Genomic DNA, 12,536 nt, shown 5'->3' on the forward strand with positions numbered 1-12,536 from the left:
ACATGCCTTATCAGCCAATGTGTTGGTGTTTCCTACAGGCTCATAGCCTTATAGGAGTTAGCCCTTGAGTTGACTTAATTTCCTAATAAAAAAAAAATAAGATTTTGATTTCAAAAGAACATGTTAGAATGATCCAATCCATGTATTATCACGCTACAAGTACCCGATGAAGCACAAACGCAAGTCCAGGCCACCAATTAAATTCCTACACAATTGACAGCTTCTGTTAATTACTATCTTTACTAGACAAACTACCACCACCAACTTAACTTAATTCCTATGTTAAACCTTTAGTAAATTGTCCAACATTACAGTCTAATATAATTCATTCATTCCAACAAAGCAAAGATTGGTAGAATTCCCAGATTATTACTATTATGATGCGTACTTAGGCGATCACCAACACCAGGTTGACTATTGTTACTATACATTAAACTAGGCATGTCATCTGAAGCATTGTCACTTCCATTTGTGATAGCAAGTGGTTGAGAGCAAGCATTGTTGTACTCTTCCTCTTCTGAGCCGGCATTGATGGCCGGAGGTGGAGTCGTTGGCGAGTCTTTAATGGGTGATGCTCGCTTTGCTAGATCGCCTCCGATGAGAGTCGAGCTCGAGCATATTCTCTTGACATCGTACCTGCTTATGTCGAAATTGGTTACTGCACTTGTGCCTCTAAACTTGATGGCTGCTATGTCATAAGCCTCTGCTGCTTCCTCTTGTGTGCCTAACATGTTTAATACATATGATGTCAACATTAAATTTTCATCTAGCAGCTTTAATTTAGATCGCATTTGATTTACATGATTTTAATTTATTAAAGAACTTTTAGGCTCTTAACTCAATATATTTAGTGCTTAACTAACGTCTCAAGGCGTTTTGTTTAAGTATCTTTTTGAATCAAATACAACGTTTGTCGATAAATCATCTTTTGAAAACAAAAAGTGTACTTCCTCCGTTTTTTTTTACTCGCTACACTTCTCATTTCACGGACTTCTAGGCAATTTTTGGAGGAGAGAGAGGTAGAGAGTAAAAAGAAAAGGGACCCATGTGGGAGAGAGATAGAGAGAGTTTATTGCCTAAAAAAGAAGTGTAACAAGTAACGTGAAATTTCTCATAATGAAAAGTGTAGCGAGTAAAAAGAAACGGAGGAAGTATTTCAATTTAGGCTCCGTTTGGTAGGGCGTAAAATATTTTCAGTGTAAAATGATTTTCATGGAAAACAATTTACAATGGAAAACACAATTCCAAAATTAGTTTTTCGTTGTTTGGTTCGATGTAAAAAAATGATGAAATGAAAGGAAAATGAAAGTGAAAGTAAGGAGGTAGTGAGAGAAGTGTACAAGAGAGAGAAGGAAAATAGTTTTCCCTTCATTTTGAAAGGAAAATGGTTTTCCATCCTTGGGAGAGTAATTTTACCCCAAGGGAAAATGGTTTTACACTCTTTTGCCAACCAAACAATGTAAAACTGAAAATAGAGGAAAACAGTTTTCCGGGAAAACATTTTACGCCCTACCAAACGGTGCCTTAAAGATGTTAGTGAAATTAAACTAAGCAATAGATAAAATCTGATAATTAAAGAAGAAGCAATTAAAGGTGTAGTAGGAGAAGAGAAAAGAAATTACTAAAAGTGCCAAGGTACAAGTCCTTGTTGCCTGCTACCCTTCCAATTCGAGCTTGCCACCTTCCATGTTGATGATGTCTGTTAATTGTTAAAGAACCAACAAAAACAAAGTTAGCAAGTAAGAGGAAAGTAGATGATAGATATTTTCATGGATTTCCTTTTAATGATTTACCTAAAATGCAATTGTCACATGCATAGTATTACTATTATTGAGCTAGATCATCCTTTTTACCCTATTATTGAAAATAATGATTGATAACAAAAGCTGCAAATTTTGCAGGATTATTATTATTGAACTACCAAGAATTTAATCATGATTAGGATTATTATGATTATTACTACATTATTGAAGCTGGACTTTTAATTGGTCTGCTGTCACAAATACATGATACTTTTCCCCCCATTGGGGACCCGTTACTCCATTAGTAAGAAGAAAGATTTTACTGAACCAACACCTCGCTCAGGTCATAGCTTGAGAATAGGGGATATAAAAGAATTCCTACTTAAGGCTATGTTCAGTTCACCTTATTTTTGTTTATTTCAGATCTAATCAGATCAATTCAGATCATGCTTATATTTAAAAATAATTATATCTTTCATTACATATTAGTAAAAATTATAATAATTGAATATTAATAAAGTACTCATTGAGACGAATCAAACAAGACCCCACATGACTATATTTTTTCTTATATATTGAGAAAAATCTAAAAGATAAGATCTTGTAATCAGATCAGATCAGAAAAAATAAGTTCAGATTAGAAAATTTCAGGTGAACTAAACATAGCCTAAGTTTAAGTAGGTAGGTTCGAACTTGTGACAAGGTGAGTTCCCCGGCCACCACCTCCACCAAGTGAGCTTGGTGATACATAGTACTCCTTCTGTTTTTCTTTTTTTATTGTTCTCACTTAGAATCCTGGCACTATTCATACTTAGAGAAAATCTTCTCAATTTATTTCAATTTATAAGAAAAAATATAGTCACGTGGAATCTTGTTTGATTTGTCTCAATTAGTACATTAATAATATTCAATCATTATAATTTTTACTAACATATAATGAAAGATATTTAAGTTTAAAAATATGCGTTGGAAGATGTGCACAGAAAAGTGAGAAAGATAAAAAAAAAAAAAAAAAAAAAGAGGGAGTACCTTGCTATGCACCCAAAAAAAAATACATACCTTGTTACTCCTCTGTATATTGATGCTCCTCTTGAAAACCCACTGCTTTGCCTGTCACAAAATACGTCACAAAACATTCAAAAATAACTATTGATATTGAATTGCAAAATCAAGAATATTGTACTATAAAATGCAGCTTTTCATTGATGAATAATAAGACTTGGAAACTTTGAAATTGGAAAAGACAAATACCTCCTCAGATGGGCGACAAATTCTTGTCTATTCATGTTCTTCATCCCTTCGAGTTCTTTTTCATAATCAGTAATCTGGTTATACAGAATAAAAAAAAAGGGGAAAGTAGAAAATTAAGTCAACAGGTTAATTAAAATAAGAAAAATATTACATGTACTTCTTAGGTGATTCACTTACTAGAAATAGATAATGTACAAAAATATTCTTATAACTAATTCAAATTTCACTAGTTATTAATGTCTATTTCTAATATATAGATATATGAAAAAGTGCTCGCAACATCATAGTGGAGTCTTTAAGAGGACGCTCGTAATTTCACGAGTTGAAAAGGTAAAATTAAATCCAAAATATAGTCAAGCTGTCAAATTAAAGCAAATAGAGTTAAGTTGGTACCAAGTTACAATTTTGATACCATCTTAATTCTATATTGATACCACATCGTTAGGATCAAAATATAGTCAAATTGGTGTCAATATACTTAAAAATTTGGTATCAAATTCTAACTTGATATCAAGTTGATTCTATTTGATAACAACTTAATTGTCCAATACATGAAATTACCAGCGTGTCCTTAATGAACTGTTGTAAGATTCCACCAAATAGTGGTTTAGTCGTTTAGACAAGCTCAAAGATGTACTTCTAGCTTTACTAAGTAGTGTTTGACTTAATAACTCACAGGGAAATTTATATGAGTAGCTGGGCCCCAGTATTTCAGTGCTGCTAAATCATAGGCTCTGGCTGCTTTTTCTTCCTTGTCATAGCCACCTGATATAGACAAACAATGCAACTTTCTAATTTAGTAAGGGTATTATTTTTATAAATGCAGATCAACCATAAACTTTTTCAGCTTGAAATGGTTATATTAGGTAGTTTAATTAGGCGCATCTTTGTTAGCAGTTTTTAAAGGGTTCACTAAGGGCTGGTTCAGTTCAGTTCCGAACAATATTATTACTCTCACATATTATTATTTATTTCAGTTCAGTTCAGCTATTTTACGTCAAAAAAAATAAGTTCTAAGTTAAACTCTCATAATATGTAGTCCAAAAGTAGAAACTTAACAACATGGTTTCATGTACTAATTCCATTGTATATTACATTATTACTATATTAGTATAAGGAGTAAAGTTAGAAAATCATCGCAGCATCGTATTGCATGTGATTCAATCATAAAGTCACAATTTTATACTAGTCTCTTTCTCCCACCGTAGTTGGCAATACCATAAAAAAGATAAAAGAAACAAATAATTCCTTCATTTCCTTTTAAATGTAACAAAAGAATATTTTATATCTCACAAAAAATACTCTTTTGTTGCATTTAAAATGAAACGTAGGAAGTATCCAACAATTATTATGTGACGCTATTTTCTATAATGGAAGGAAAATTTTATACATACTTCCTCTATTTGTAATTAAGTGTAGCACTTTAATATTTGCATTATTTAAATATTTCTTAAACATATATGAAAATACAAAAAATATTAAAAGAGACGGTCTCATTTTAAAATAAAAATAGACCTAATAACTAAATTGATTAAACTAGTCACCAAGATAAATTAACCTACTCACTATTGGGCTAATTCTCTTTTTAATATTGGACTTACCATTGCCTAATTTTAATTTAAAAATAGGCGATCTTTTATAAGACAAACTCATGAAAATAAATGTTATTGTCTTATTAAATAAAATCACTTTTTAACAATTTTTTCTATGTACACTAGTGTTTAGGTCCTGACGATGCCTCATATTTCTCTATGCTACTCCCTCCGTTTCCTAAAGATCTTCCCACTTACTGTTCCTACAGATACCAAGAAAAATCAAGTTGTGTGGGGCATGGTGTGAGTAAAGTAGGAGAAAGAAAGGGGTTAAGATAAATAAACAAATAAAAAGGGGTTAAAGTAGGAGAGAGAAAGGGAGTAAAATTGAATTAATAATGTAATGGTGGATCATATGATAGTGACATGAGAGGGTATATAGGGAAATTTGTTTTGCCAAATAAGGAATAAAGTAAAAGAGGAAAGATGTTTTGGAAACAACCTTAAACGGAAAGAGAGAAGATCTTTAGGAAACGGAGGGAGTACAATTTAGTAGTAGTTAACTAAGTCATCTCATACTCATTTAAAAAAGACATCTCATTCATTATATGGATTTCAAAAGTTTTCTTTTCATATAGCATCATTAATTTTTGATAAATAAGCAATAGCAGTATGGTGGAGTGATGGTTGGATCTCTTCTTTGTTTTTACTATATGAAAAAGATGTGGATAAAATATTACCGAATGAGACATGGTGACACGAGACATATACATTTTTAGGAACGCTTTTTAATATAATAATATAGATTATATATTAGTTTACATCAAATTATAAACTATGAAAAGTACTCAATTTAAGTACATGAAGCACTTTTCATAACTATTCAAGCCGGTTTTAGATGCAAAAGAGGGTAAAGAGTAAAGACTGATAAAAGTACACAAAGTTCAAACCCAAGTCACTGATGCTATGATGTGATTTCTATAGACTACTTTCCAATTTCCATACTAACACAATTCTACAGTCGAAAACACTACTCCCTCCGTCTTTTTTTATTTGCTACATTTTGCTATTTAGGGGTGTCTCAATTTATTTGTTATATTTGCAAATATTTCTATATATAGTACATAAGTCCCACACTTTATTTACAAATTTGTCATCACTCCCTTCTGATTTGTAAATGTTTCCATATATAATACATAGGTCCCACAATTTACCTATTTGCTTTTTTGTTAATTCCATTTATGTCAATGGTCCCCACTCCCTCCTTGGTCTTTGTAAAAAAGTGCTTGTAGCAAATAAAAAAAGACGGAGGGAGTACTTCGCATCAAAATTCATATTTTTACCAACATTATTTCATTACATCAATGCATCATTCCAATAAACCTCTACACGAAATATATACTAGACATAGACACTAGTTTGATAGGAGTACTATGGAAAGTTCAGTAATAACTTATTGGATAACTTTTTCATTGGATTAAGGTTTTTTATGTAGCTGAACAGCCAAAGAAACTGTTTGATATTTTTTAATGACTTTTCTTTACCAAATACTTTCGGCGTTTCTTTTTACTTGCAACAGTTTGACTTTTACACTATTCACCAACTCTACTTAGTTTGTGTTTGGTGATTTATAGTTAAGGAAAAACATATTCATGTGGGATCTTGTTAGATTCGTCTGAATGTATACTTTCCGAATATATACTTTTTATAATTTTTATTTATCGGTAATTAAAGTTATTGATGGTTGAAATTATGTATTGGCAAGTGTGAAAGTCAAACTGTTGCAAGTAAAAAAAAAAAACAGAGGAAGTAGTAGTATTGTAACAGTTGATTTATATCAAACATATTAGTAATAATATGTCAATCATAGTGCATGATTTACTAAATTAAAAAACTAATCTAAACAGTCCAAATAGAGTAGAGGAAGTTTCACATACCGAGATAAACTGCAATGTTGCAAAATTCCAAAAGCCAGAAAATGAGAAATATGTGGAAAAAAAGGCACAGTTAGTTAGTTCCACATGGATTTCCAGATATAGAAACGTATAACCATCATTCACCAATCAATGAAAATATGAAATTGTCTGTAAAATTTAATTTGTGTTTCTTTTTTCCTTGTATATTTTACCCACCTTGCCTTCCTTTCCTTGTTTGTCCTTCTTTCCTGCAGCTATTATCCCACAAATGGGCCTCATATCTTCCTGTCCACCTATGCCTAATCAAAATTTTCATGTGAAAAACAAGCACATGCAACAAAAGATATATACACAAAGATAATACTTGTATCCATAAAACTTGCATATATATACATCTCTAACACAAATACTCCCTCCATATTTTAACGAATATATATAATAGATGGTAGTTGTCTTAAAGTCTCTTAAAGACACATCTCTTACCATTATAGTATCGGTTATTACTAAAAGTATATTTGTTCCATTGAATATCCTTATAATATAAACTTTTTAATAGAACTCTAATACGTATACTCATATGTGAAAAAACAAATGTATGAAGAAAAGATCGATAGATAGGAAAATAAATTTTGACCTAAAAAAAGTCAAATGATGCATGTATTAAAATGTCGCTTTTATCGATAGATAGGGCAATAATTTGTGATATTTTGAGACAGAGAAAGACATACGTACTTGGTAACACCGCGATATTGTGATGTTCTTTGTCCGAAAGTATCAAGAGATTTTCTAGGAACAAGTTCTCTACCACCATTACTAAGTGACTTAGATTGTCCTCTCTTCTTAGTATCAACCACAACCACCTCATCCAAGGGTCCCACCATAGGGTTGACCGAGAGAGAAAGTGATTGGATTTGGTTGCCACCACTTAAAGAAGTGTTAATGGGTCCCACAATTGGCTGACTTTGTGTTTGTCTAAGCCAAGATTTGAACTCACTAATGGCGGCACCATCATCAAAGGGTGAAGAAGAGTAGTGACATGAAAGTGGTTGTACTGACTGCTGTGAGGAACCACCAGTGAGAATAGCATTTCCACCTTCACCTTCACATTCTTCTCTTTGAGAGTTATTAGGAGGATAAGGGCATGTTTGGATTTGGAGAAAATTTGAGGTGGTAAATTGGTCTTGTGGAAGTGCATTCATGTTGATAATCATCTTGTTGTTCTCTTGATCTTGAGAAGTTGTTGAGTAACAACATCCCAAAAAGTCTTCTAGCTTTGGGTGCTCATCATCTTCATACTTCCACTCTAATTTGCAAAATTAATAAACATAATTAGGAATCAATATAATGAATCCTTTACCACTATATATATTTTGTACTAAGAGGCATACATACATGCAAACACTATAAAAAAATTTACAAAGCATAATCAATTAATCATGTATATAACATTAATTATGATGAACTTTGTTTGGCTAGATTTTAGTTGGTTAAATAAGAGAGATGATGGTTATTTCTCCTTAAAAACAAAGTAAATATAGTCTAATTAATAGTCATATGCATTAGTAATCAAGAATTATTGTATCACATGAGTAGAACACTATACGTTGAATAAAGATTGGACAAAAGTAAAAGTTACAGAAATAGAAAAAGAAAAGTCAATGTATGAAACGTATGCAAAAAACACTTAAAAAGTTCAAAGTTCAATACTAAAAAGGTGGTGGTCTAACTAAGTCATACATCCTGATAAAACTCTAAATAATTTACCTAACTAGACCATGCAAGACCTTGTTAACAAGAATAATATATTAATGTTCATAAATTTTAGCGGCTTGTTTGGTTGATGATATTAAATGGTAGTAATGATAATAATTTATAGTGTAAATTTGTACATGTAAGTATTTTCATATCAATATTCATGATGATGCTACTTTATCACAAAACACCTATTTTTTTCCTAAAATTTCATTATTATCTATTACTACTTGAGGAGAAGGTGATATTGGTTGGTAATAAAAATCTATAAAGAAAACAAATGTTTTGACGTTAGATTTAATGAACATGAATGCTAACATTACAATGTCTTCATAAACTTACACGAAAAAGACAATACCATTACCACTAATTAGTATCACTAACCAAACATGCCGTAGATGTACAATCTTATCCAGATACTTGACATGTTACACGAGTAATAACACAAATGATGTAACAATTAAAGTTGGAGACAAAGGCTAACCTTGATGGTTGGAAGAAGAAAAAGGGAAATTATGAAGAGAGTGAGAAGTGAAAAGGGAGCCATCGGAGTGGAGAGGCATGAAAGAGGTGGCGTTATGCGGCGTTGCTGAATTTGCTTCTTCTACTTCTTCTACTTGTTGTTGTTGTTGTTGTTGTAAGTGAGGTTGTGGAGTAAGAGAAAAGCCCAACCAATTGCTCATTTTTGTTTTTGCAAGTGTTTAGGAGCTCAAACTTCTAAGAAATAGGCAGCAAAATTGACCCCCACACCCTGCCACTCAGGATTATAAATCTAGTGCTCCCCAATATGAAAGACAAAATATTTCAAACTAGTCCTCTTCCCTTTTCAAATTATCTGACAACATAATAAAGTTTGGAAAATGTAAAATATCTAACAGTTATTCTTATACATAAGTGTGAAAGATAGAGAGATTGATGAAGCCTATTTAGAATTACAAATAAGGATATAGAAGTTAGTTCAAGTGGGTAGAGCGCTCCCTCTTGGTTCTTAAGGTCAGGGGTTCGATCCTTACCACTAGCACTATGCTGGGGTATTTCCTTAGCATGTTATGCATGCTTTACCAGCCAATGTGTTGGTGTTTCCTACAGGCTAGTAGCCTTGTAGGGGGTTAGCCCTTAGGCTGACTTAATTTCCTAATAAAAATTAGAATTACAAATAATTTTGATATTTTGTCAATTTCATAAAAATAATTTTTTGGTAATTAGATGTTGGCTAACTAGTGAGTTTGCTTTATTTGACAAGGAGTTTGGGCATGTTCTCTTTGGCATAAAACAGCTGAACTAAACTGAATTAAACTGAATTGAACTGAATTGAAATGAATTGAACTGAATTGAAATGAATTGAACTGAACTGAAATAAATAGTGATATGTGAGAGTAAAAATATTATCTAAAGTTGAACTGAACTGAAAATAAGTTGGGGAGAACATTCCCTTTGTCTATTGCAAACAATTTGGTAGCAAAGAAAATGTTAATTAATTATCCATTTATCCTTGTATTATAACTTACTATTAATCTATTATTTATTTGTTTGTGTGAGACCATAAGCATAAGTGGGTAATTCGAGAAGATATTTTGTTGGCAAAGAATTAACCGACCAAAGATTTTCTTCAATGAAATAATATTATTAGTTCTTCATATTAATTGTTTAGACTTATATTAGCAAATATTTATATAGATGTTCCTTTGAATAATTAAATGTTAAAAGGCTAAATATTACATATCACCAAACCTGATTGGATCTAAATAGTGTTGATTTAGTTTATGTTTACATATAATTAAACTTGCTTCACCTGATTGATCCTGAAACTATTTAATAACACGATTAAAATGCATCTTTTAAAGATTAAAGAGTGTATTTAGTTGGACATAATTTTTTCTTAAAAAAAAAAGTAATAATTATCATTTTCCTTTATTTCGTTTGTATAGAGCCCAAAACAATAAAAATTATTCCCTCTGTCTTTTTTTTAGTTGCTAAATTTACTTTTACACAATTGTAAAGGAAAATGTGGAGATCATTGAAAAGTAGGGCAATAAAGCATAAAGTAGTTGTTTTTTTTGTACATTAAAGACAAAATAAAGGATATAAAGGTAAATAATATGTGGATACCGCATACTAAAAGTAGAAATATTTAACAAATGTAACAAGTAAATTGAGACACTCGAAAATGACAAGATGTGTCAACTAAAAAAAGATGGAGGGAGTAATGCACTCAAAAGTTTCATGACCTTTAACCTTAAAAATAAAAATGTTGCAAATTAATAAAGTGATGAAGAGTAGAGAACAAGAGAGATGATACACATACACTCGGTGTATATGGGCCACACATACACTGAGGCTCCGTTTGGTAAGGCATAAAACATTTTCAGTGTATAATAATTTTCATGGAAAATAATTTACAATGGAAAACACAATTCCAAAATTAGTTTTCCATTGTTTGGTTTCATGTAAGGAAAATGATGAAATGAAAGGAAAAGTAAGGAGGTAGTGAGAAAAGTGTACAAGAGAGATAAGGAAAACAATTTTCCCTTTATTTTGAAAGGAAAATGGTTTTCCATCATTGGAAGAATAATTTTACCCCAAGGGAAAATGATTTTACACTCTTTTGCCAACCAAACAATGTAAAACTGAAAGTGGAGGAAAACAGTTTTCTGGGAAAACGTTTTTACGCCCTACCAAACGGGGCCTGAATGTATGTGTTACTACTAAGATGTATATGTTTTGTATTTGTTACTACCAAAATGAGAGTATACTGTTACTAAAAAAATTACAAACTTACAATCATTTAAACCTATTTTGTTATTCAGCGATACTGGAATTTACATAATACATAAACAATTGAAATACTATATTTTGGAATTGAATTTTGTTACATGGTAGAGATGAAAATATAACATTATTATTACAGATAAATTAAATAATTGAAAAAGACAGGATAATTTAGTAGAAATCAATAGTAGAAAAATGGTGAAGATGAATAAGATGAAGCTATATATGAATAATCTGGAAAAAAAATTACAATTCTTTTCTTTAGTTTTAAACAAAGGATTCATACAAATCTAAACAAAGAAATTTCATAAAACAGATTTTTTAAACAAAAATAAAGAATAAATTATTAAAAATTAAAATTATTTGTCAAAATATTGTAAAAGTTTGTAATATTTTTAGTAATAATATATATTTAAAGGGTTTTTTGTCAGAAATGACCTAATGAAATACAAGTTTTGTGCGGAAGGACCTATAATTTTTTTTTTGTCAAAAATGACCTAATAAAATACTTCCGATTGTGAACATAAACCACTTTATGAATTTTCGGCCAAATTTACCATTTACCGACGTTGACCCTTTTTTTAACCCCTAGTTGACTCTTTAATGTTTTGTTGCTATTACCATAAAATTAGGAGGAGATCAGAAGAGAAATTACCGTAAAATTAAGAATCCTAATTTGCGATTTTGGGAAAAACGTATAATAGGATACTTAAATTTCAAAAACCCTTAAACATTGAGAGAGAAAAATTTGAAAAGCAAAAAATGCCTTGGATTTGATGAAGGTTGTAGGATAAGATCGAATAGGTTGATGCTTCCCTTTAATGGAGATTGCGTTGTGGGGAGGAAAGTGTGATAATTCAATATGTTTGGGTCAGTTAAAATAGGAACAAAACATTAAAGAGTCAACTAGGGGTTAGAAAAAGGATCAACTCGGTAAATGGTAAATTTGGCCGGAAATTCATAAAGTGGTTCCTGTTCACAATCAAAAGTATTTTATTAGGTCTTTTTTGACAAAAAAAAAAATTATTAGATCTTTCCCCGCAAAACTTATATTTTTTTAGGTCTTTTCCGACAAAAAACTCTTTATATTTTATTAGATCTTTCCCTACAAAACTTATATATTATTAGGTCCTTTCTGGCAAAAAAAACTCTTTATAATAATAACATATACCTAATGTAAGTGCGTCCATATTTTGCAACGAGTGTATGTATAGCCTTTGCGAGACAACAATGAAAATAATCTTGGTTTCCGTTCCTTCCTTGATATATCCCTCTCCGGCTCTCCCTTTTCCCGTTTCAGTTGTTGCAGGTGTAGCCATAATAATGCAGACAGCAACAAAAATTGAAAGAACAGAGAACTGTAACTCTAAGCGAGTGGGAAGATTTTATCCACTGTGTCTGCGTCTATATTTAGCCTGTAGACACCTATAATTTAGACCGTCAGTAATGAATAGCTACACTAATCCTCTTGGAAAATTACCGCTTGATATGTACTTTTCATAGACTACTGTATGGCTGAGATACAGCTGATGCTTGGCGGGGCCTGGCCTCTCATAGATTTCTTTGATAGATTA

At 31.3% G+C, this 12,536-nt stretch overlaps 1 protein-coding gene across 1 annotated transcript; it reads right to left on the bottom strand.

Moving 5' to 3' along the window:
* Nucleotides 1-121: 121 nt before the first annotated feature.
* LOC104899756 (AP2-like ethylene-responsive transcription factor ANT) lies at nt 122-9,037 on the bottom strand. The gene is made up of 9 exons (XM_010687016.3): nt 8,678-9,037; nt 7,174-7,744; nt 6,658-6,740; nt 6,463-6,471; nt 3,670-3,758; nt 2,994-3,067; nt 2,802-2,852; nt 1,623-1,699; nt 122-724 (listed from the first exon to the last, which is right to left on the bottom strand). Exons 1-9 carry the CDS (start codon nt 8,874-8,876, stop codon nt 330-332), a joined length of 1,548 nt encoding a protein of 515 aa, XP_010685318.1. The 5' UTR covers nt 8,877-9,037; the 3' UTR covers nt 122-329.
* Nucleotides 9,038-12,536: the final 3,499 nt, after the last annotated feature.

Source organism: Beta vulgaris, chromosome 7 (genome assembly GCF_026745355.1).
Source record: "Beta vulgaris subsp. vulgaris cultivar EL10 chromosome 7, EL10.2, whole genome shotgun sequence".
In the NCBI taxonomy this organism is placed as follows: Eukaryota; Viridiplantae; Streptophyta; class Magnoliopsida; order Caryophyllales; family Amaranthaceae; genus Beta; species Beta vulgaris.

What these genes read in the sequence shown, in the direction of transcription:
- LOC104899756 (XM_010687016.3), bottom strand. Translation starts at nt 8,876, where the DNA reads ATGAGCAATTGGTTGGGCTTTTCTCTTACTCCACAACCTCACTTACAA. An exon ending in CAATATCGCGGTGTTACCAA is followed by an intron (nt 6,741 to 7,173) that starts GTACGTATGTCT and finishes AATTTTGATTAG; the next exon opens with GCATAGGTGGACAGGAAGAT. An exon ending in TTTGTCGCCCATCTGAGGAG is followed by an intron (nt 2,853 to 2,993) that starts GTATTTGTCTTT and finishes ATTTTGTGACAG; the next exon opens with GCAAAGCAGTGGGTTTTCAA.